The sequence below is a fragment of the Podarcis raffonei genome, chromosome 14 (assembly GCF_027172205.1).
Source record: "Podarcis raffonei isolate rPodRaf1 chromosome 14, rPodRaf1.pri, whole genome shotgun sequence".
In the NCBI taxonomy this organism is placed as follows: domain Eukaryota; kingdom Metazoa; phylum Chordata; class Lepidosauria; order Squamata; family Lacertidae; genus Podarcis; species Podarcis raffonei.
In genome coordinates this window covers 50,284,906-50,306,476 of record NC_070615.1, presented here as the reverse complement: position 1 = coordinate 50,306,476, position 21,571 = coordinate 50,284,906, and the positions used below count along the sequence as shown (strand labels likewise).

The following is a 21,571-nucleotide window of genomic DNA, read 5'->3' as shown; positions in this document are numbered from 1 at the left end:
TTGGTCTAATGTGCTAAGATGCACATCATTACAGCAGTGGCTTTTCAACCGTGTTCCAGGAAACGCTCCACTTATTTGGACGATTCACAGCAGTCCTAAGAACATCAGAAAGGGTCCTGCTGGATGAGACCCAAGGCCCATCAAGTCTAGCATCCTGTTCTCACAGTGGCCGGCCAGATAGCTGTAGGGAGCCCCTAAGCAGAGCCTGAGCGCAACAGCACTCTCCCGATTTGTAATTCCCTGAAGCTGCAGAAAAGGCCAATAAAAATGGCTGAATAGCTACCTCGAAAGAGAGCTTGCCTACCCCCACTGATCTTAAGGTACTACGGGACCGCCTCTCCTGGTATGTCCCACAGAGGACCTTAAGGTCCACAAATGACAACACTTTGGAGGTCCCGAGTTGCAAGGTGGTTAGATTGGTCTCAGCCAGGGCCAGGGCCTTTTCAGTACTGGCCCCGACTTGGTGGAACGCTCTGTCCCAAGAGATTAGGGCCCTGCGGGACTTGACATCTTTCCGCAGGGCCTGCAAAACAGAGCTGTTCCACCTGGCCTTTGGTTTGGACTCAGTCTGACCCTTATGTTTCCCTCCGCTTATGGCTTTGATCTATGGGCTACTATTAAAATGAGGCTGCATTTTAAATTGTATTTTTAACCTGTATTTTAAATTGGGTCGTCCCCCCCTCATTATGTTTTTTATTGTAATTTTACTGGTGTTAGCAGCCCTGACCCCGGCTCTGGCCAGGGAGGGCAGGGTATAAATAAAAATTTATTATTATTTTTAATTATTATCATTATCATCATTATCATCATCATCATACACTGCAATGTGTGGAGAGGTTGCCAGAGAGTGCTGGGGGAGCTCAAAGTCATGTTCTCTCAGTTCAGCCAGCCTGTGTCATGAAGATCATAACAATATCTTCCAGAATCATTTGCATGTGCTGTGACCATGGTGCAAGAAGTTAGCACAACACCTGAGATTTATTTAGCATGGTTGCAAGAAGTTCTTTTTTTTTCTGGTATAACAACTTCATGGTGAGTACCAGCACTTTCTCTTATTTATTTTTTTAAAAAGCAGTGCTTGCAAGATTATGCTTTTTTAAATTTTAAATTGCATTTGTTTGGAAGAACTACATCATGGCTTCCTGTTTCTAAAGGAACACTTGCAGATACTTTTCAAACTTTGTATGTGGAAGGACAATTTCCACACTGGCTCCTCTTCTCCTTGGTTGAAAAGGCCCAGGTGTCTCTAGAGATTGCCAGGAAAGCATGCATTCCTCTCAATTGCTTTATTATGCAGCAAAGGAGCTCAAGTTATTTATAGCTGGATCCTTAAAAAGGTGACATTATTTTGGGGGGGGTCAATGGTTTAGCCTTGGAATCTGAGTGCAGCTATATAGAACAAAGTTCATGACTTGATGGGAGGTGGGAGAGAAGAGAGTGCGCTTGTCTTAAAATACATTTAACTCTCAAAGCCCTAAAAGAAAATTGCTAAGTTTGGACCAAATAGTCTACCTGGGTCGGTTTTCAGGCCCAATTTAAAGTACTGGTTAAAACTTTGAAAGCTCTATATATATGACTTAACAACGGTTACCTGAAAGACTCTTCTGATCATATTTGCGTATTTGGATACAACAAACCAAAGAATTGCTTCAGGAAGGACAAGGAAATACCTCAGTAGAAGTTTTTCTTTTTTTTTAATTGCAGTAGCAGAGTTCTTGATTCTTTCTCTGATAAATCAATGAGAACTTGCAGCGGAAAGGACGAGAGGCATAACAAGAAGAAAGGGATCTAACAAAACCCACAATTAATGAATATGAGAAACAGGCAGTGTGTCAGGCTAGCTGTCCTCCCATCTCCAGCGACAAGGGGAAGATTCACCCCTGGCTGCTTTCCTGGAGCTCAGTTTCCTTCTCAAGGAGGAGAACTTGTCTCCAAGGACCTTCCGCAGCCCCGCAGTGTCACTGGCAAAAGGCAGGTCCCTCCGGACGCTGGGCAGCTCCCCTGTGAACATTTCCCAGCGGGCCAGGGCATCCACCGCCTTGTCTACTTGCAAGAGATCCTCCTCAGAGACGTCCTTTTCCAGAGCGGCGATGCACATCTCCAGCCACAGGGTGTACTCCTTAATTATGTCCGAGGGCTTGGGAGCCCCGCCCAGTCGCTCCTGGCTGGGAGCATCGGCCAGAGAACAGGACGGCTCGTCGAGGTCAAGATCCTGCAACGTGGAAACTGCCTGGCTGCAAGTATCTGGGGTCAGGGGCTCCGAGAGGGACGTCACCGCTTCGGAATCGTTCTCGCCACCCATCCCAGAGTCAGCGCTGTATGGCAAAACGTCTTCCGACACGGACAAGTCTGCCGGGTCTTGGCTGGGCCAGGTAGACAAAAGAGTTTGCATCCAGGCATAGAGTTTCTGCACCAGAGAACATAAAACGGGGTGACTGCTTCTGTTGTCGTTTCAGATCAAGGCACTGATAATCAGGAAGCACAGAAACAGAGGGCGCTGCCTTGTTCCAAGTGAGACCCATTGGTCTACCTAGCTCAGGGTTGTCTACATGGACTTCCAGAAGCTCCCCAGGCAGAAGTCCCTACCTGGAGATGCCTACCTAGGACCTTCTCTTAGGCTTGGGCACTCCTGATTTGGGCAGGTTGGATGATGGATGGCGGCTGACAGATTGGGGTTGAATCCTGACAAGACAGAAGTACTGTCTTTGGGGGACAGGGGGCAGGTGGTTGTGAAGGACTCCCTGTTCCTGAATGGGGTAACTGCCCCTGAAGGACCAGGTCCGCAGCCTGGGAGTCATTTTGGACTCACAGCTGTCCATGGAGGCACAGGTCAGTTCTGTGTCTGTCTACCAGCTCCATCTGGTGCACATGCTGAGACCCTACCTGCCCGCGGACTGTCTCGCCAGACTGGTGCATGCTCTGGTTATCTCCCGCTTGGACTACTGCAATGCGCTCTACGTGGGGCTACCTTTGAAGGTGACCCGGAAGCTGCAATTAATCCAGATTGCAGCAGCTAGACTGGTGACTGGGAGCAGCCACTGGGACCATATAACACCAGTCCTGAGAGATCTGCATTGGCTCCCAGTACATTTCCGAGCACAATTCAAAGTTTTGGCACTGGCCTTTAAAGCCCTAAAAGGCCTTGGTCCAGTATACCTGAAGGAGCGTCTCCACCCCCATTGTCCAGCCCGGACACTGAGGTCCAGCGCCGAGGGCCTTCTGGCAATTCCCTCACTGCAAGAAGTGAGGTTACTAAAACCTGGCAGAGGGCCTTCTCAGTAGTGGCGCCTGCCCTGTGGAACACCCTCCTATCAGATGTCAAGGCAATAAGCAACTATCCTACTTTCAAAAGACATCTGAAGGCAGCCCTGTTTAGGGAAGTTTTTAATGTTTAATGCTGTATTGTGTTTTTAATATTCTGTTGGGAGCTGCCCAGAGTGGCTGGGGAAACCCAGGCAGATGGGCAGGGTATAAATAATAAATTATTATTATTATAGGTCTTATTTGCTGTTGAAGCATTTGCTTCAGCTCAGATTAAAGCAGCCTTTGTCAACTAGATCTTTTGGATTACAACTCCTATTGGCCCCAACAAGCACAAGCTGAGGCTGATGGGAACAGCAGTCCAAAGTCTATGGAGAGCTGAACTAAAGCATCAAGCGTTTCCCTTGAGTGTGGTCACAGATCCTGCAGAGCCCCTGCACAGCCTCTGGAACCAGCACCTGCTCCATGGCCAGTCCTCTTTCAGCCTTATCCCTGTGCCTTAGGGGTGCATAACCTGGCCAGAATGAGGACCTGTGAGAGGAGAGCCGCACAGGGACACAGACAGGCTGATCCCTTGCCTTTCCTACACGGCAAATGGCTTGAGACTCTGAGCCTCCTGTAGGTTTCTGCTCTCCAGAGAACTTCTCTGCTTCCGTCTCCCTCTGATGGGGATTATAAAATGAGCAGCCTGGAGCTGGTGACTAGAAGAACCCCCGCCTTGCAGAAAGGAGGGGAAAGAGCCATCTTGCTTTCTGAGTCTCTTACCTTGTAGCGCTCGATGAGTTTGAAACCCACCACGTACTGCAGCTTCCGGAGGCATATTGGGCAGGGCTCCAGCGGCCGCAGCAGAACTTCATCCAAACTCAGAGCCCCCTGCATGATGCACTGGAGCCAACGGCAATTCCCCAAGCCAATCAGGTGGCAGATTTCATGGCATGTGACCTTTCATTGGGGGAGAAAAACCAAAAGCAGATTAAGCTAAACTTTCACTGTTGAGTTTGCCTTTCCTGCATTGAACTGGTTTTCCTTTCCTCCACCATCACCAGGGCAGGATTTAGGTTTGATGCGGCCCTAAGCTACTGAAGGTAACGGGGCCCTTTATATGTCCAGCTGTCCTTTGTCAACAACAAATTGTCGCTGTTTTTTGTGCTGAATATATGCTATATGGTAATTTATGGACCTAATAGGTATCTAATGCCATTTGCACATAACAGATAGGAGCCTACACAACACAAAACACTTTTGCTGTATGTAGGTTTTATTTTATTTGTTTTTTATCTTATATTTTGGAAATGTACACCCAGTTTTTCTTTTCCTTTACATTTTTTTGGTGGTTCCTAAGAGAGTGGGCCATAAGTTATAGCTTGTTTAGCTTGTTTAGTCAACAACAAATTGTCACTGTTTTTGTGTTTAATATATGCTCATACCCTTAGTCTACACTGCCTGATCATCATTCTACAAGCACTCTTTAATATTAGATAACAGGTACAACAGCTTGACCTACATTCAACTGTGGTACACTGCAGTCTGCAGCTGCATGCTGCATGTTGACATGCAACCAGTCCATGCAGAATGTAGGCACCCTATATATAGAAATGAGCAAACCAGTGATATTTGAGGGAACAGGCTAGCAGGCGGTGCCCATTACTAGGAGCCTACACAACACAAAACACTGTTTCTGTATGTAGCTTTTATTTGTTTTTTTATCTTATATTTTGGAAATGTACATCCAGGTGTGTTTTTTTCCTTTAATTTTTTTGGGGACCCCCAAGAGAGTGGGGCCCTAAGCTATAGCTTCTTTAGCTTATATGTAAATCCAGATCCTTTTGTGTGTGTTTTTAATTGCTGGGCACTTAACCTGGGCCCTTCTGCATGCAACGCAGGTGCTCCACTGTTGGGGAAATATTGCACGCCTCACCTTGCAACACTGGAGCATCTCCAGCATGTTGAACAGCAACGCCTGATGTCTGGCGTGCTCCATAACTTCGTCATGAACCTCTTGTCTCCATGGTGCTGGGTTTAATGTGGTGCAACCCATCTGGGGGAAGTCGCCCGTGAACCTGGCAAAGCTGCAGACTCCCACCTCTGGGGAGGCAGGAAACAAGCGGGGAGAGAGAGATCAGCCTCGTTTCCTCAAACGCCCAGGCATCCCACCCAGATAGGAAAACCACCCTTACACATCTGGGTATAGAGATATCTGTCATATAATGAAGTCTGTTGAAATATATAGAGAAGATGGACAGATGTCAGTCTGATCCCAGCATTGTTTTATCTTCTAAAAATTAAGCATTAAGCAAGAGAGAGATGGAGCTGAGGATGACTGCGGCTTGGTTTCATTATGCACACAGCAAACCAGTGTTATGCCTATATAGAATAGTGAGGGGTTACGTACCAATTTATAGGAGGTTTTGTTGCTGGAGAGTGTGTGGTAAATGTGTACTTGAGGAGCCTTGCTGCCTCAGAATGCATTAAGCAAATTGTGCAGAACTTTGCATGCAGAATAATGCTCAGTAGTATATCTTATTGACTTCTTTTTTTAAAAAAAAAAGTTCATTAAATTTATAAAAGACTGACAAGCAGAAAAATAAAAGTTCATAATTACTCAATTTTTAATACACTACTGTACGCAACTTTAATATTCAAGGAGTTGGGCGTCTCTGGCCTCTGGGCCAATCTTGACCTGCCAAAGAGTCCAGTTTTGCCCGCAAGGCCATTTCTCCAAAACCAGCCAATCAACTGACAAAACAGCTGACATAAGCTGATGGGTGCGGGAACAGGGTTCAATTCTGCACTGGCTGTGCCCACCAGTTCCCCATAGGGAACTTGCACATTCAGCCAAAGTAGTAGCATTTAACTGATGAACAGAGAATTCAGCCCTGCTAGTGATGTATGGAAGTGAGAGCTGGACCATCAAGAAGGCTGATCGCCGAAGAATGGATGCTTTTGAATTCTGGTGGTGGAGGAGACTCTTGAGAGTCCCATGGACTCCCAGAAGATCAAACCTCTCCATTCTGAAGGAAATCAGCCCTGAGTGCTCACTGGAAGGACAGATCCTGAAGCTGAGGCTCCAAGACTTTGGCCATGAGAAGAGAAGACTTCCTAGAAAAGACCCTGATGTTGGGAAAGATGGAGGGCACAAGGAGAAGGGGACGACAGAGGACAAGATGGTTGGACAGTGTTCTTGAAGCTACCAGCATGAGTTTGCCACAAAGTCAATGAGAAAAGCCGCCGGTAGGCTGTGGTGCTGCCTCTGAGATAGAAGCAGTTCAGCTACGCCCTCCACAGCCAACCAGCGATGCACCCTTTTCGAGGGGGGAGCTTGGACGCAGAGCCCCTCCATTGTGGAACTTCCATGTTGCGGTGGCGGGCATCCACAATCCAGAGGGTGAGATGGCACCCCTGCTATGGGGAACATGCTGGTGGAAAAACCCCTTCCTGACCCCTGTGGGTCAACTTTGATGTCATTATAACACCAGATGATTGACAAGTGGGTGGACTCACCTACCTGCCCACGGAGGGACCGAAAGATCTGGCCTACTGAGCCGCAGAGTTTATACAGCACCACCCAGGCACCTGGCACTTGACTGCACAAGCCAAAAAGATGCTCTGCTATAGGAAGCTTTACCTAGTGTACCCTCACAGGCGTTTCGTTAGTAATTATTTTATTATTTCAGATCAATTCCCAGGCATCTTAAAATATAGAATTCCAGATTACTAAACTGCAATAAAACCCAATTTTTAAAAGCATTAAACAAGCATTTGTAAAAGCAGCAGGATTGATAACTGTGCTGCAAAAAAGCACTGGTAGAGCTAAACGAATTAAATTACAATTAATCTGGTAGGATCCTTTGTTTGTTTTATTTTTGAAGCAAACTGCCTAATGTCCATCTGGTTGGTTTACCAGGGTTCCTCTATATCAGAAAGTGGGGTGGAGGCTGGCCAACTAATTAACCACCCAATGAACCTCATTGATATCCCTGCCACATTAAACGCTTGGCAACTATTAATGAAACCGGAACAACAAGTTATAGAATAGCGGAAGAACTGGCGGGATTTCAGGAGGAAAGGACCACAATCGATCATTGTTTCGCTCTTAAATTAATCCAGTCAAAAATATACAGGGAGGCGCAAACGCATTAAGAACTTAAGAAGAACATGCTGCACCAGACCAGTGGCTCTGCTGGTCCAGCATCCTCTTCTCCCAGCTGCCTGTGAGAAACCAACAAGCAGGATCTGAGCACAACTAGCAACCAGTATTCAGAAGCACAGAAGAGAGCCAGTGTGGTGTAGTGGTTAAGAGTGGTGGACTCATAATCTGGTGAACCGGGTTCGCTTCCCCGCTCCTCCACATGCAGCTGCTGGACGACCTTGGGCCAGTCACACTTCTCTGAAGTCTCTCAGCCTCACTCACCTCACAGAGTGTTTGTTGTGGGGGAGGAAGGGAAAGGAGATTGTTAGCTGCTTTGAGACTCCTTAAGGGGAGTGAATTGGCCACCTCATGAGTGATGTATTGAAGTGAGAGCTACACCATAAATAAAACTCATCACTGAAGAATTGATGCTTTTGAATTATGGTGCTGGAAGAGACTCTTGAGAGTCCCATGGACTGCAAGAAGATCAAACCTCTCCATTCTGAAGGAAATCAGCCCTGAGTGCTCATTGGAAGGACAGATCGTGAAGCTGAGGCTCCAATACTTTGGCCACCTCATGAGAAGAGAAGACTCCCTGGAAAAGACCCTGATGTTGGGAAAGATGGAGGGCACAAGGAGAAGGGGACGACAGAGGATGAGATGGTGGGACAGTGTTCTCGAAGCTACCAGCATGAGTTTGACCAAACTGTGGGAGGCAGTGGAAGACAGGAGTGCCTGGCGTGCTCTGGTCCAGGGGGTCACGAAGAGGCAGACACGACTAAACGACTCAACAACAACAAAAAGGGGAGTGAAAGGTGGGATATCAAGTCCAAACTCTGCTGCTGCTGCTGCTGCTGCTGCTGCTGCTGCTGCTGCCTCCCAACTGTAGAGGCAGTGCAGAGCCATCGTGCCTAGTAGCCATTGATAGCCCTCTCTTCCATGAATTCCCTTCACCTGTGTGCATCTGGCTTCAGCATCACACCCCACACTCCAAGGACCTCAGTCCCAAATGGGAGTGGTCAACCTGTGACTGCAACTGCTGCCATCTCTGGGATAGCAAACGGAGGTGAGAGCCAAGGGCAGCAGCTGATGGATGTGAGCAGATGCAGCCAGAGGTGCTTATTCTGGGACTGAAGACTGGAGTGTGGATGTTAAGGAAGTGCTTCGTGGAAAAGGTGGGCTTGGGTGTGGCAAGTTGAAAGAAGAGCACAGGAACATAGGCAACGAAGTCAGACCACTGGTTGATCTGTCTAAATCAGTACTTTCAACACTGATTGACAGCTCTGCAGGGTTTTAGAGAGGTGTCTCTCTCAGCCCTGTCAGGAGATGTTGGGGGTTGAACCTGGGACCTTTAGCTTGCAAGTCAGATGCTGTGCCCACTGAACTATGGTCCTTTCCTGTAGAGAGGGAGAAGATACTACATCTGTGCTGTTAGACTGGTGGGTTCCAGGGACAGAGCCTTTTTACTGGTGGCTTCGCATCTTTGGAGCTCCCTCCCCAGAGGGCATACAGTAGGGTTACCAGACATCCTCGGGAACTGGGGACAGTCCCCGGATTTGCAAATCTGTCCCCAGACAAATTCTGTCCCCGGAATGTCCCCAGATTTGCAAATCTGTCCCCCAGAAACATGGCAGTGGCAGTCTCAGCAGCCAGGAGCCAGCCTGGTAGTGCAGTTGGCTCTGGCTGGCTTCAGGAGCTGCTTGCTGCCGCCCCCACTGCCAAGGGGGAACCGGGGACATCTGGTGGTACAGATCTCCTGCCCCCTTCACCCTTTGTTTTGACAGATCGGGGGAGGCTCAGGAGTCAGGGGCAGGCAGCCATTGCCCAGGAGGTGTGCAAGGTGCACAGTTTCTCTGCCAGGCAAGGTGCAAAGCCCTTCTTTTGCACCCTGTGAAATATAAATGCACAGAGTTTTTTAAAAAAACTGGGCAACAGCCGCCCGCCTGTGACTCCCAAGCCTGCCCCGATCCATCAAAACAAAGGAGGAAGGGGGCAGGAGATTGGGGAAGGCTCGGGAGTCACAGGCGTGTGGCGTGCCGTTGCCAAGTTTTTTAAAAAACTGTGCATTTATGTTTCAGAGGGTGAGAAAGAAGGGCTTTGCACCTTTATACAATATGCATGTGTGCTTGGGCCCAGGGTCTTTTGCCTCACCATCCCCACTACTGACTCCCTCTTGCTACTCAACTTCCAAAAAAAAAGTGTCCCCAGATTCATTGAAAAAAATCTGGTAACCATAGCATACGGCCTCGTCACTACTCGTTTTTAAGAGAACTATGAAGGTGTTTTCCTCCCCATCCCTGGACAAACCTTGGCCAGGCAAGAACTTGCTGAAGGTGAAGCTCCATGTTTCACAGGGGTAGAGGTCGGCAAGGGTGAGACCCAAGACGCAGAGGGCATCCATGGGCTTGTTGTTCTTCAGAAAGGTCAGGATCCCATCTATGGGGGGAAGGAAGATGCCAAAACAAAAGACACAATCCAGTGAAACTTGTCAATCTTGTCAATCTTTCAATTCCCTTGGTAGAAAATTTAGAAACCTATTCCCTGCCCTTCAGCAGCAAGTACAGCCTACCCTGTTTCAGGCTTTTGTTTGCCTGTTTGTGTACTGTATTTATTTCCTGCCTTTCTCCCAAGATGGGATTCAAGGCAGCTTACAGCATTTAAAAACACTATTGGAAAATACAAAGCAATAAAACTAGCTAATGGAAAAACACAGTTAAAATACATGAGAAACACACTTGGAACCAGCATTAAAGTATACTGCCCTTCACCCGAAGATCTCAGGGAGGTTCACAAGATAAAGTAAAGGGAGCCAGTCTGACCTCTCTTGGGAAGGAATCCCACAGTATGGGAGCGGCCACAGAAAAGTCCCTGTCTCTCCCGTGTCACCACCAACTGTGCCTCTTATATTGATGGGGCCAGGAGAAGATGCTCATTCGAGGGAACCTGGATGGGTTTGTATAGGGAGATAGGAGCTTTCAGGTAGCTTGGACCAAAGCCATATTCTGTAATGTTATTCCAATGAGATTTTTTAGCATTTATTTTCAAGCCTTAGTTTAAATATATTGCAACCTTTCCTGGGTAGCTGGGGTGGAACAGGATGAACAGAACACACCCACAGGGTATCAATCTAATCAGGAATCCATTATGAACACACCCAATTTGGGTTAGCCCCTTTTCCCATGAAAACAAAGGGATGGAAATATGTTTGTGTGGTGAGGGGGTGGTGTTCCAAAAGGAAAATGTGGTTGCAATCCTCCCTCTGGTTGGTTACTGTTGCAGCTGCTAATCATGGAATGATTTTCCATGGAAAGATTATTCTCCCACCCCCTGCCTCACACTTTTCCTCCTCTACTGTGCAGGCAAAAGGCAAACATCGCCTAAATCAGGGTGGGAAAGCTGTGCGGCCTTCCAGAGGCTGCTGGACTCCAATTCCCATCAGCTCCACCAGCACGGCCAGTGGCCAAGGATGATGGGAACTGGAGTCCAACAACCTCTGGAGGGCGACACTGCTTCTCTATCCCTGGCCTAAGAGGGTTGAGGGGGCCCAAGGACATACCGTACTCAAGGGAGAAAGGAAGAGGGCAAGGATGACCTCAAGTTCCAGGTAACTGTCAAAGGCACTTCCCAGCCAAAAGAATAGACATGGGAGGTAGCTAGCTCTTAATTCTCAAAGATAACACTTAAAGTCACCTCTACAGCTCTGAATACCCACACACAGCAGTCTAGCATCTACTATGCTCTTCCCAGGTCCACCCTCTAAGGAGCAGTTGCAGAAACAGGGGACCACTTCCCCTCCACCGTTTATGTACTTTCTCCCGTCGGGATTTGGGCATGCAATCAGAGACTGCTCCTGCATGGAAACTTCCTCTGCTCCTCCCTTTTCACTCCCCTTCTGGTTCTGGGAGACAGTGGTGCAGGGGAGGGTGGGGAAGCACCTGGCCCTTCATTTGCCTGCCCTGCCTCCTCCTCGTCCTCTTCCAACCCATTCTGTGCTCCACCCTCCAGCTGTGAAGCATCCTGTGATGGCCTGGGATTTGGACTCGGATGCTGAACCTGAGGGATCCCAGCCTGCACAGGATTCCCCACCTCCAGAACCAGCTGAACCGAGGCTGGGGCATGAGCCTGAAGGGTCCTCACCTGTGCTGGATCCTCAGGTGCAGGCTCCAGCTGAGCCTGCTCTGGCCCCTGAGGTGATGGAGGACCCATTGCCTGCAGGTGCTCCACTCTCAGCCCCGTCAGAGGAAGAGGAGGTTGCCTCTGGGTCCGGTAACCCTCCAGCCTCTCCTGAGCTGCAGAGGCTCAGGGCAGAGAGGCGGAGGGAACTAAGTTCTCACAGGAGGAGTGCTCGCCTCCAGGCCAGGAGAGGTGAGTCACTAGAGGATCGGGGCCACCCTATGCCTCGGGACAGATAAAAGCCGGTCAGCCCCAGTCCCAAGTTGCGGGAGCAACATTGTTGGTTGCTAGTTCCTGCCTGAATCCTGTCCTGTTTTCCTGCCTGAGCTCCTGACCAGCCCTGGCTTCCTGCTCGCATGCCTATTCCGGACTTCACCCGACTCCCTGCCCTGCACCCAGCTTCAGCTACTACGGACTGCCTCCACGTTGCACCTTTGACCACGGACCGGACTTGGACCTTGCCTCTCAGGTAACCCATGGGACCAGCACACATCCCCTGCCTCCAACTCTTGCCACTGGGCTGGCAAAGTTCCCTACTTACCCCCTTCTTCCAAGTCAGACTTAAGCCCCCCTTCCCTAGTAACTTGCCTCGCCTCGCCATCCCCAACTTGCTCTCCTGTCGGCTTACCTGTATGCAGCTGCACTCTGTCCGAATCCTGGCTGTGACGGTAACAGCAGTGGATGGAAGAGACTGGGACGGAAGGAAGGCACTTGACTCGGAGACCCCAAAAGAAAGACTCGACGCAGCCACAGAGGGAGTCCAGCAGCGAGATCCCAGCAGGGCCGTCGCTTAGATCTAAGAGCAGAAGCATCAAGTCAGTTCCTCTGGGGCTCTTTCTGAGGGGTTGGGGGGACTATTCCCTACAGCAATGCAAGAAAGGAGAAAAATCCCAAGGAAGGAGAAGAATCCCAAGAGCACGAACCTCCAATGTTGTTATTTGTATATTATTTATGTTTTGTAAGAGCCTGGCACTTGCACTTTTTGAGCAGTCATTGCCTCCCTCAGAGAAGAACATCACTAATAAGGGAGAGGGCGCTCTGTATCTGAAGATTTACTGCAAGCGAAAACAATTTGCCTGTCTACCAAGGAAAATCCAGCATCTTCAGAATGTGTTGAAGACACATCCAGGGTCTTCAACTACATCCCAAGCAACATGCGAGACTGCCTCTAGGGGATTTGGGACAGGGTCCATTGTAAAACTAAAGGTGGGTACTGGCTCTGGTGAAGTCCCTATGGGGAATTGAAGCAGGACATCAAAGACAAGAGTGGCCTCTGAATCTGTTTCCTAAGGGATTTCAGGTGAAGATTCGGTCACCACCAAGCCCTGGTCAAAGAAAGGAACTACAGTACAGTGAAATCGGTCAGACTATCATGTACTGTTGTGGTCAGAGCCACTACTGTTGCTGCTATAATAATAATAATAATAATAATAATAATAATAATAATAATAATAATAATAATTAATAAATAATTTATTATTTGTACCCTGCCCATCTGGCTGGGTTTCTCCAGCCACTCTGGGCGGCTTCCAACAAAGATTAAAAATACATTAAAATGTCACACATTGAAAACTTCCCTAAACAGGGCTGCCTTCAGATGTCTTCTAAATGTGCCCAATAACAAATGCTGGAAATGTAAAGAAACTGAAGGTACTTTCTATCACCTTTGGTGGACGTGCCCAAGGATTAAGGCCTTCTGGGAAACGATATATAATGAAATTAAGAAGGTGCTTAAGTGTACCTTTCACAAAAAAACAGAGGCTTTCCTCCTGGGCATAGTAGGCCAATTGGTGTCAAAGAAAGATAGGACATTCTTTATGTATGCTACAACAGCAGCAAGAGTTTTACTAGCAAAGTATTGGAAGACACAAGAACTACCCATGTTGGAAGAGTGGCAGACGAAGGTGATTGAATATATGGGACTAGCAGAGATGACGAGCAGAATCCGTGACCAAGGGAAAGAGACGGTGGAGGAAGATTGGAAGAAATTTAAACTTTATCTTAAAAATTCTTGTAAAATTATTGAGTGTTAAAATGTCATGGGTAAAGAATAGCAGATTTGCAGCGATATGACTGGAAAAGAGGAATGAAAAGGGTTATAGAAAGGAATTTATAAGTAATTTAGACCAGGGGTTGCTGAAAAAAGTTTAAAACAGGGATGCAGAAAAGGGAGGCATGGGGAAGTCGCTGAAATTGGGTATATGAAAAAAATTATGAAATTATACATGTTTATATGTTTGTTTGTTAGTGTTTGTTGTTTGTATTGTCTTATACTATATGTTGAAAAACCAATAAAAAAATTTATAAAAAAAAAACAGATGTCTTCTAAATGTCAGGTAGTTGTTTATCTCTTTGACATCTGATGGGAAGGCTGGCACCCTTCTAAAGAACATAGGAAGCTACCTTATACAGAGTTCAGGACATTGGTCCATCTAACTCAGCATCGCTTACACTGACTGGCAGCAGCTGACCAGGGTTTCAGGCAGGGGTCTCCCCCAGCCCTACCTTGAGACCTTCTGCATGCAAAGCAGGTGCCCTGACCAAGAGGAAAGGCACTAAAGCCACGAACTACGGCACAGATCCCTCTTTCCCTGTCTCCTTTGCATAGCTTTCCCATCACAACCTCAATTCCACACATGGCATCCTTGTCTCCTTTGTTAGTTGCCAAAGACCCAGCAGGTGCATTACCTATAGGCTGCAGGTATATGTGTTTGCGGTAGACTCTCTGCTTCCTCCTCAGCAGGGAGTAGTAGAAGGTTTCAAAGTCCTCAGGGGCATCAGGGTGGCTGAGGAGCCAGTCGAAAGCCGTCCGGATGAACAGGCTGCAGAAAAGTGTCCTGTGCGGGTTGTACGCTTCGGAGAGAAAGAGCTTTTCGGCGCTGGAGAAGGCCTTGGCGTAGAGCTCCTGCAGCGCAGGGTTCGTGGAGATCAGAGCGTCCTTCAGCGCTCGGGGCCCAAAGCTGAACTCTTGGGCATGTCTGCACTGCAACATCGCTGACAGCAGACCCCGCTTCAGTGGTGCCGCCCTCTGCCAGGAGAAGAGACAATGGTCAGCATTTAACTAGACTCTGCTCTCAGGGGAGCCAGCAAGCCCTGAGGATCGCCTGAAACATCTCAAGGTGTAGGATGGCGGTTCAGAAGAGATCAAAGCTGGGAGCCCAGGACCCAGGGGGCACCATTTCACATTTGTTTTGTTGTCTATTAAATAATCATATCCCAGAAAGATGTAAGTATTTAATCATCACTCCCGCAATCCTTGGCACAATAGGTCAGTGCATCTGGCTGTTAACCAGAAGGTCGGTGGTTCGAGCCCAACCAGGGACGAGTGTCGGCAGGATTCCTGCACTGCAAAGGGTTGGACTTGCCAGCCATTTCCCCCTGCTCTCCCGCCTACTTTTTCTCTGTCTTATTTATTTATTTATTTATTTATTTATTTATTTATTTGGCAGTGATCCACGCAAGTCTGCAATCGTGTAAGTGAAATTGGTGTAAGACACTATCTACCTGCCTGTTTTAAAAAATAGTGATTATTTCTCCATCCCCTGGGAAAACTCAATCCCAATCTGCCATTGCAGAATGGTTTGGTTTAGCGTTTCCATCCAAAATGATGCTCCGTGGAACTTCCTTCCTGTAATACAATGCATTGCTTACGGCTGCCATCATGCCAGCCACCCCTAAATTACACCACGTGCAATTTTCAATGATCTCCTCATAAATGATTCCCTTTGTAAGTCAGCTACTACCAAGCAACTCCCCGACAAGCACCCATGAATTATTCTCTTTGAAAGTTCAGCTTCATCCTTCTCATTCTCTGATTTGCTCTGCCACCACCCTCCTCGGATAAGACGTATTCTGGAGCAATGGCAGCAAACACGAGCAGCATAATAAAATAGGGCACAACTGTGTGGCAGAACGAGAGTTTAACTGGGACGTCAAAAGGTTTTGCACCCTACTGCCTACAAGGAAGACGGGGGTCTATTGGTGAATCTCCAGGTGATTTACAAAGCTGTCTGGCTTCCAATGGTTTAACAGTAGTACAAGTCCCTGTACAACTCAGGATCAGGTTTCCTGCGAGGTCCCCCTTATTATCTCTTATATACTCAGAAGCCCCGTGTGGTCCGTGGGAAAGTTTATCCTGCAAGTTCCAAAGATCTCAGGAGCCTCCTCCAGAGTAACTCGGAACAGGGCTTTTAGTGTGGCTATCCCTGTTCTGTGGAATAGCATCCCTGCAGGAGCCCACATTCTGGAAGCAACTGAAGGCATTTTTGTTCTGACTGCTTCCCAATGGGATAAATGGCTCTTCATCATAAATGTCTGCTTTGTATGGCTTAAGGTTCGTTTTAAAAGTTTTTGCTTTTTTTTGTCTTTTTAATTATCTCTAGCATATATCAGCTTGAGACGGTTGCTTAGAAAGCAATTAAAAAATACAATGGTACCTTGGGTTAAGAACTTAATTCGTTCCGGAGGTCCGTACTTAACCTGAAACTGTTCTTAACCTGAGGTACCACTTTAGCTAATGGGGCCTCCCATTGCTGCTGCACTGCCACCACGTGATTTCTGTTCTCATCCTGAAGCAAAGTTCTTAACCCGAGGTACTATTTCTGGGTTAGCGGTTAGCGGAGTCTGTAACCTGAAGCATATGTAACCCGAGGTACCACTGTAAATGATAATAAAATATCCCGTTTCTTTTATTGTTGTAGTTTTGCATTTATATCCTACCTTTCACCCAAAGAGCTCAAGGGCATTATCCCCCTCCCCTTTTTATCCTCACAGCTAACCTATGAGGTAGGCTATGCTGGGAGACTCTCACCCAGTGAGCTTCATGGCTGAGGGGGGGGCGGTTTGAACCCAGGTCTCCTAAGCCCCAGTCCAACACTCTGGGCTGCTACACTAGGAGCAGGGGGAGTTGGCAACCTGTTCCATAGGAGAAGGCAGTGGCAAGTGAACGGCTCAAGGGAGTGAGAAAGAGGCTGTGGATTCTGGGACTCTGGCTTAGCAGCTTCTTGCCAGTGGCCCATCTAGTCCAGCATCCTGTTCTCACAGTGGCTTAAAGAATAAGAATAAGAATAAGAATAAGAATAAGAATAAGAATAAGAATAAGAATAAGAATAAGAATATTTATACCCCATCCATCTGGCTGGGTTTCCCCAACCACTCTGGGCATCTCCCAACAGAATATTTTAAAAAATCTAACATTAAAAACTTCCCTAAAGAGGGTTTCCCTCAGTTGTCTTCTAAAAGTCAGACAGGGCGGGTGCCCCTACCAAGAAGGCCCTCTGCCTGTTTCCCTGTAGCTTTGCTTCTCATCAGGGAACTGCCAGAAGGCCCTCGGCGCTGGACCTCAGTGTCCTGGCTGAATGATGGGGGTGGAGACGCTCCTTCAGGTATACTGGGCCGAGGTCATTTAGGGCTTTCAAGGTCAGCACCAACACTTTGAATTGTGCTCGAATATGTACTGGGAGCCAATGCAGATTTCTCAGGACCGGTGTTATGTGGTCCCGGCGGCCGCTCCCAGTCCCCAGTCTAGCTGCCACATTCAGCTGTGTTCTGGCTGAACCCTTTGAAAATGAGGAGCACTAAATCCAGTTTAGCATCACTCGTCGCTAAAGGTGTTTGGCAAAGCCACCCTCTCAGTCCTCATTTTCCATTTGTAAATCAGAGAGTGAACTGAAGTTCATAATGATGCTCTGCTAAAGCAAGCCGTATTTGGCTCACAGGTTCACGTGGCTTTTGCAACTCTGCCAAGGGCTCCCTCCCCCCCCCCCCCCGCTATGTCGCTCTGTTTCAAAGCTGCATATTCCACTTGGCCGTTCATTTTAGTGATCTCTCCGTTCTCTTTGTCCCCCCCCCCCCCCAGCCCTGGCAGACATTCAGGAGCCTCCTTCTCCTGCCATTTCCCATGTGCCCAGAACAGAGGACAAGGAAATGCACACAGACCGTCACCATGCAGAGCTTCTCAGAATAAAAACCATGTCATGAAGGCGCCCACAGGCGAACGGCAGCTTTTCCACACTGCTCAGGGGACCTTGTTCACACTTCTCCGGAGAGACCGGATACTTTGCATAAATGGGCCTTGTTTTTAAGGCAAGACCAGTTTTAAAAAAGCAAAACAGGAGCCACCAGAGGCCCGCGCTCACACGACAGGCAACTAAAAAGAAGTGTAGGGAAATTGGAGCACTGTGACATAGCTGAACATGGATCTACCCTAAGGTTTTACCAGATTTTTTTCAATGAATCCGTGGACACTTTTCAACTTCAATGGATTTTATATGGGTAAAGGTAAAGGGACCCCTGACCATTAGGTCCAGTTGTGACCGACTGTGGGGTTACGGCGCTCATCTCGCTTTACTGGCCGAGGGAGCTGGCGTACAGTTTCCGGGTCATGTGGCCAGCATGACTAAGCCGCTTCTGGCGAACCAGAGCAGCGCACAGAAACGCTGTTTACCTTCCCGCCGGAGCGGTACCTATTTATCTACTTGCACTTTGACGTGCTTTCGAACTGCTAGGTTGGCAGGAGCTGGGACCGAGCAACGGGAGCTCACCCTTTTGCGGGGATTCGAACCGCCGGCCTTCTGATCGGCAAGTCCTAGGCTCTGTGGTTTAACCCACAGCGCCACCCGCATCCCTTAATCCCTTTATATGGGTACTGATTTGTAAATCCGGGGACTGTCCCTGGGAAACGGGGACGTCTGGTAACCTTAATCTACCCGCAAGGCTGCAGGTTTGCGACGTGATTGTTCAGCCCTTTGTAACTCACAGTTGGATGTGTGTGGCTCCTAGGAATTGTGCTGTGATGAGGAGTAGTAAGAGTCTACCTACACACAGTTTGCGGAGGCTCCTTCCTGTTTCCTGGGGAAGCAACCCAAACTGTCTCTCCTCCCAGCACCAGCATCACAGGAGAAGAGCTGGAGAAGAGTGCCAGCAAGGCAGCTACGGCCACAGCTTGCCTCTCCAAAAGGCTTTGGGGAAAGGTGATGCTAAAATCCAGTACCAAGACGAAGGTCTACCAGGCTTGCCTGTTGAGCATGCTGCTTTAGGGAAGTGAGTTGTGGGCAATTATAGCCACCAAGAGTGACGCCTCAACACTTTCCAGGAAGATTTTCAGGAAGATTTGGGGTTTCGCATGGCAGGGCAGAGTCTCAAACCAAGATGTGTTCTCCCAAGCCCACATTCCCAGTGTGTTCACACTTCTATCCTGGCTCGGCCATGTCAACAGAATGGAAGGTGGCAGGATCCCAGGGGCATGCTCTACGGCAGGGGTCAGCAAACTTTTTAAGCAGGGGGCCGGTCCACTGTCCCTCAGACCTTGTGGGGGGCTGGACTATATTTTGAAGAAGAAAAAATATGAACAAATTCCTATGCCCCACAAATAACCCAGAGATGCATTTTAAATAAAAGCACACATTCTACTCATGTAAAAACACGCTGATTCCCAGACTGTCCACGGGCCGGATTTAGAAGGCGATTGGGCCAGATCCAGCCCCCGGGCCTTAGTTTGCCAACCCATGCACTACGGGGAGCTGGCTTCGGGCACCAAGCCCATCGGCAGACCAACTCTGTGTTACAAAGATGTCTGCAAACGTGACATGAAGTCTGGCGACGTTAACACTGCCATATGGGAATGCTTTGCAGACAGTCACAGTGCCATCAGTCTGGCCGTCCATCCATAGCAGTGACCAGAGAAGGAATGACTGCTGGGTGTGTGCTGCAGCAACAAAAAAGTGCAAATGCTATTCTAGGCTGCATCAACAGAAGCATCGTGCCCCAATCAAGGGAAGTCATAGTATTGCTCTAGTCTGCCGTGGTCAGACCACAACTGGAGTACTATGTCCAGTTCTTGGTGTTGCAGTTTAAGAAGGATGTTGACAAGTTGGAACGTGTGCAGAGGAGGGCAACCAAGATGATCAAGGGTCCGGAAACCAAGCCTGATGAGGAACGGTTGAAGGAGCTGGGTATGTTTGGCCTAGAAAAGAGGAGGATTTGATGGCTATCCTAAAGGGCTGCCACATGGAAGATGGAGCAAGCTTGTTTTTTCCTGCTCTGGCAAATAGGACCCAAACCAATGGATTCAAGTTAGAAGAAAGCAGCTTCAGATTAAACATCTGGAAGAGCTAGAACTGCTCAGCCGTAGAACAGACTGCCTCAGAAGATGGCAGACTTCCTTTCCTTGGAGGTTTTTAAGCAGACCTTGGATGGCCACCTGTCATAGATGCTTTAGTTGTGATTCTTGCATTGCAGGAGGTTGGACACTAGATTACCTGTGGGGTCGCTTCCACCGTGACAATTCTGATTCTATATCACTTTTGGGGAGGGACAGTATTTTTGCTTAATGATACCCTAGGGAAGGACTGTAGACCACCGCTAAAGAACCTGCTTTGCATGCAACAGGTCCCAGCATTTCCGTCTAGGGCTGGCAATGCCTCCTCTGAACACCTGGAGTGCTGCTGCCGGCCAGTGCTGGCAATACTGAGCTAGATCGGCAACGCTGCTTCCTATGCTCCTAAACCACGCTGCCCGCTTCAGAAGCGCTCACTCCATCTATTAAAAAGGCGGGGCGGGATTTACATGAATGTAAAGGTTAACGGAAGGGCCTCCAGAGGACCAGGGCGGGCGGCGATATTATTTTGCAGAACACCAGCCACTCTTGGCGCATCCTGCGAGTTTAGAGATAACCCTCTCGCCGATCGCACCCCCTCCCCTTGGGACCCCTTCCCCTTTTCAGCCCGGCACTGTGGACGCGGGTGCCCGCCCGTCACGCTCTCCCGACCCGCGTGCGCGCCAGACCCCGGAGCACGACTCCCGGGCTCATTCTCACGTTCACTCACACCCCGCTGCAGCACTTCCCGATCCGCAACGCCTCTGCCCCCGAGCCTGTCGCAAGTTGCTCGACGCTTGTCCTTTTTCCCGTCCGATGACAGGCGAAGGGCAACGGGAGCCCCAGGCAACTGAATTCTCCCGGTCGAGCGGCGGCGGCAGCGAAGCCGGGAAGCGGATCTCCCGCGTCGACGCGGATATGAGCGAAGCCCCTTCCTAAGACGGCACTTGGCTGAGCCTGAGCAACGACGTGGCTCGCCAGCATTTCTTGCAGTTGTGCGCGACGCACCTGCCCTTTTCTCTCCAGGGAGTGGGGAGTCCCCAAACTCCTCCCGCCACCTCCCCGGGTCTGGAGAAGCCACTTTGCAAAGGCGCGTTTCCTCCTCCTCCTCCTCCTCGATTTGCAACGGGGGTCCTCCTCGCTCGCTCGCTCGCCTCTCTTGCAAATCTGCAGCGCTTGGCGGCGGCGAAGCGGCCGTCACTTACCTCGCTCTCCCTCCAAACGCAGCTGGGATTGCGCGGGGATCTCCCTTCCTGCAGACGGAGAGGGAGGGAGGGAGGGAGGGAGGGAGGCCGGCTGGGGCGAGCGGGAGACGGAGCGGGGGCAGCTGGCGAAGCCGTGACGCGCCGGGCGGATGGGGTTTGCGCGCCGCCGGCTGGAGAGGCGGGGAGGGGACTGGGGAGAGAGCAGGCGAGGCAGGAGGAAGGGGGGGCTCCGATGAGGAAGGGGGGGCAGTGTTGGGGAAAGTGGGGGCGTGATAGGAAAACAAGCCGCAGGAAAAACAAACCACCCCGGTTGCAATTTGACTGGCCCTTCCTCAGAACATATTGGCAAGTCTTGCGCGTTCCAGCCTTTGCATCCCCGGCATCCGGAAAATGCTTTTAACAAGCCTTTTCCTCCCAAGAGCGTTCAAGGTTAGGAGCCAAGTATGTTATCCCTGCAGCCGGGAAGGACGTTAGGAGAGCCCTGGGGCCGGATCAGGCCAGGGGCCCCCCAGTCCAGCATCCTCACAGTGGCCAAGGAGATGGAGAGAAGCCCGTGAGCGAGACCAGAACACCCTCCGCTCCGGGGTTTCCAGCAACTGGTACCCAAATGCACTGAAAACGTACGAGGATCCTGGCTGCTAGATCAGGCCCATGGCTCATCTAGTCCAGCAGCCTGTTCTCACAGCGGCCAACCAGATACCTGTAGGG

The 21,571-nt window shown here is 49.3% G+C and overlaps 1 protein-coding gene across 2 annotated transcripts; it reads right to left on the bottom strand.

The window, feature by feature from the left end:
- Positions 1 to 952: 952 nt before the first annotated feature.
- Positions 953 to 20,966, bottom strand: AMZ1 (archaelysin family metallopeptidase 1). 2 transcript variants are annotated; one of them, XM_053365163.1, is made up of 7 exons: positions 20,864 to 20,966; positions 14,252 to 14,591; positions 12,192 to 12,359; positions 9,698 to 9,826; positions 5,180 to 5,346; positions 4,027 to 4,203; positions 953 to 2,407 (listed from the first exon to the last, which is right to left on the bottom strand). In XM_053365163.1, exons 2-7 carry the CDS (start codon positions 14,553 to 14,555, stop codon positions 1,838 to 1,840), a joined length of 1,515 nt encoding a protein of 504 aa, XP_053221138.1. In that variant the 5' UTR covers positions 14,556 to 14,591; positions 20,864 to 20,966; the 3' UTR covers positions 953 to 1,837. The 2 variants fall into 2 exon arrangements, with proteins under 2 accessions (XP_053221138.1, XP_053221139.1); XM_053365164.1 differs by having other exon boundaries at positions 2,193 to 2,363.
- Between the last annotated feature and the right edge of the window lie 605 nt (positions 20,967 to 21,571).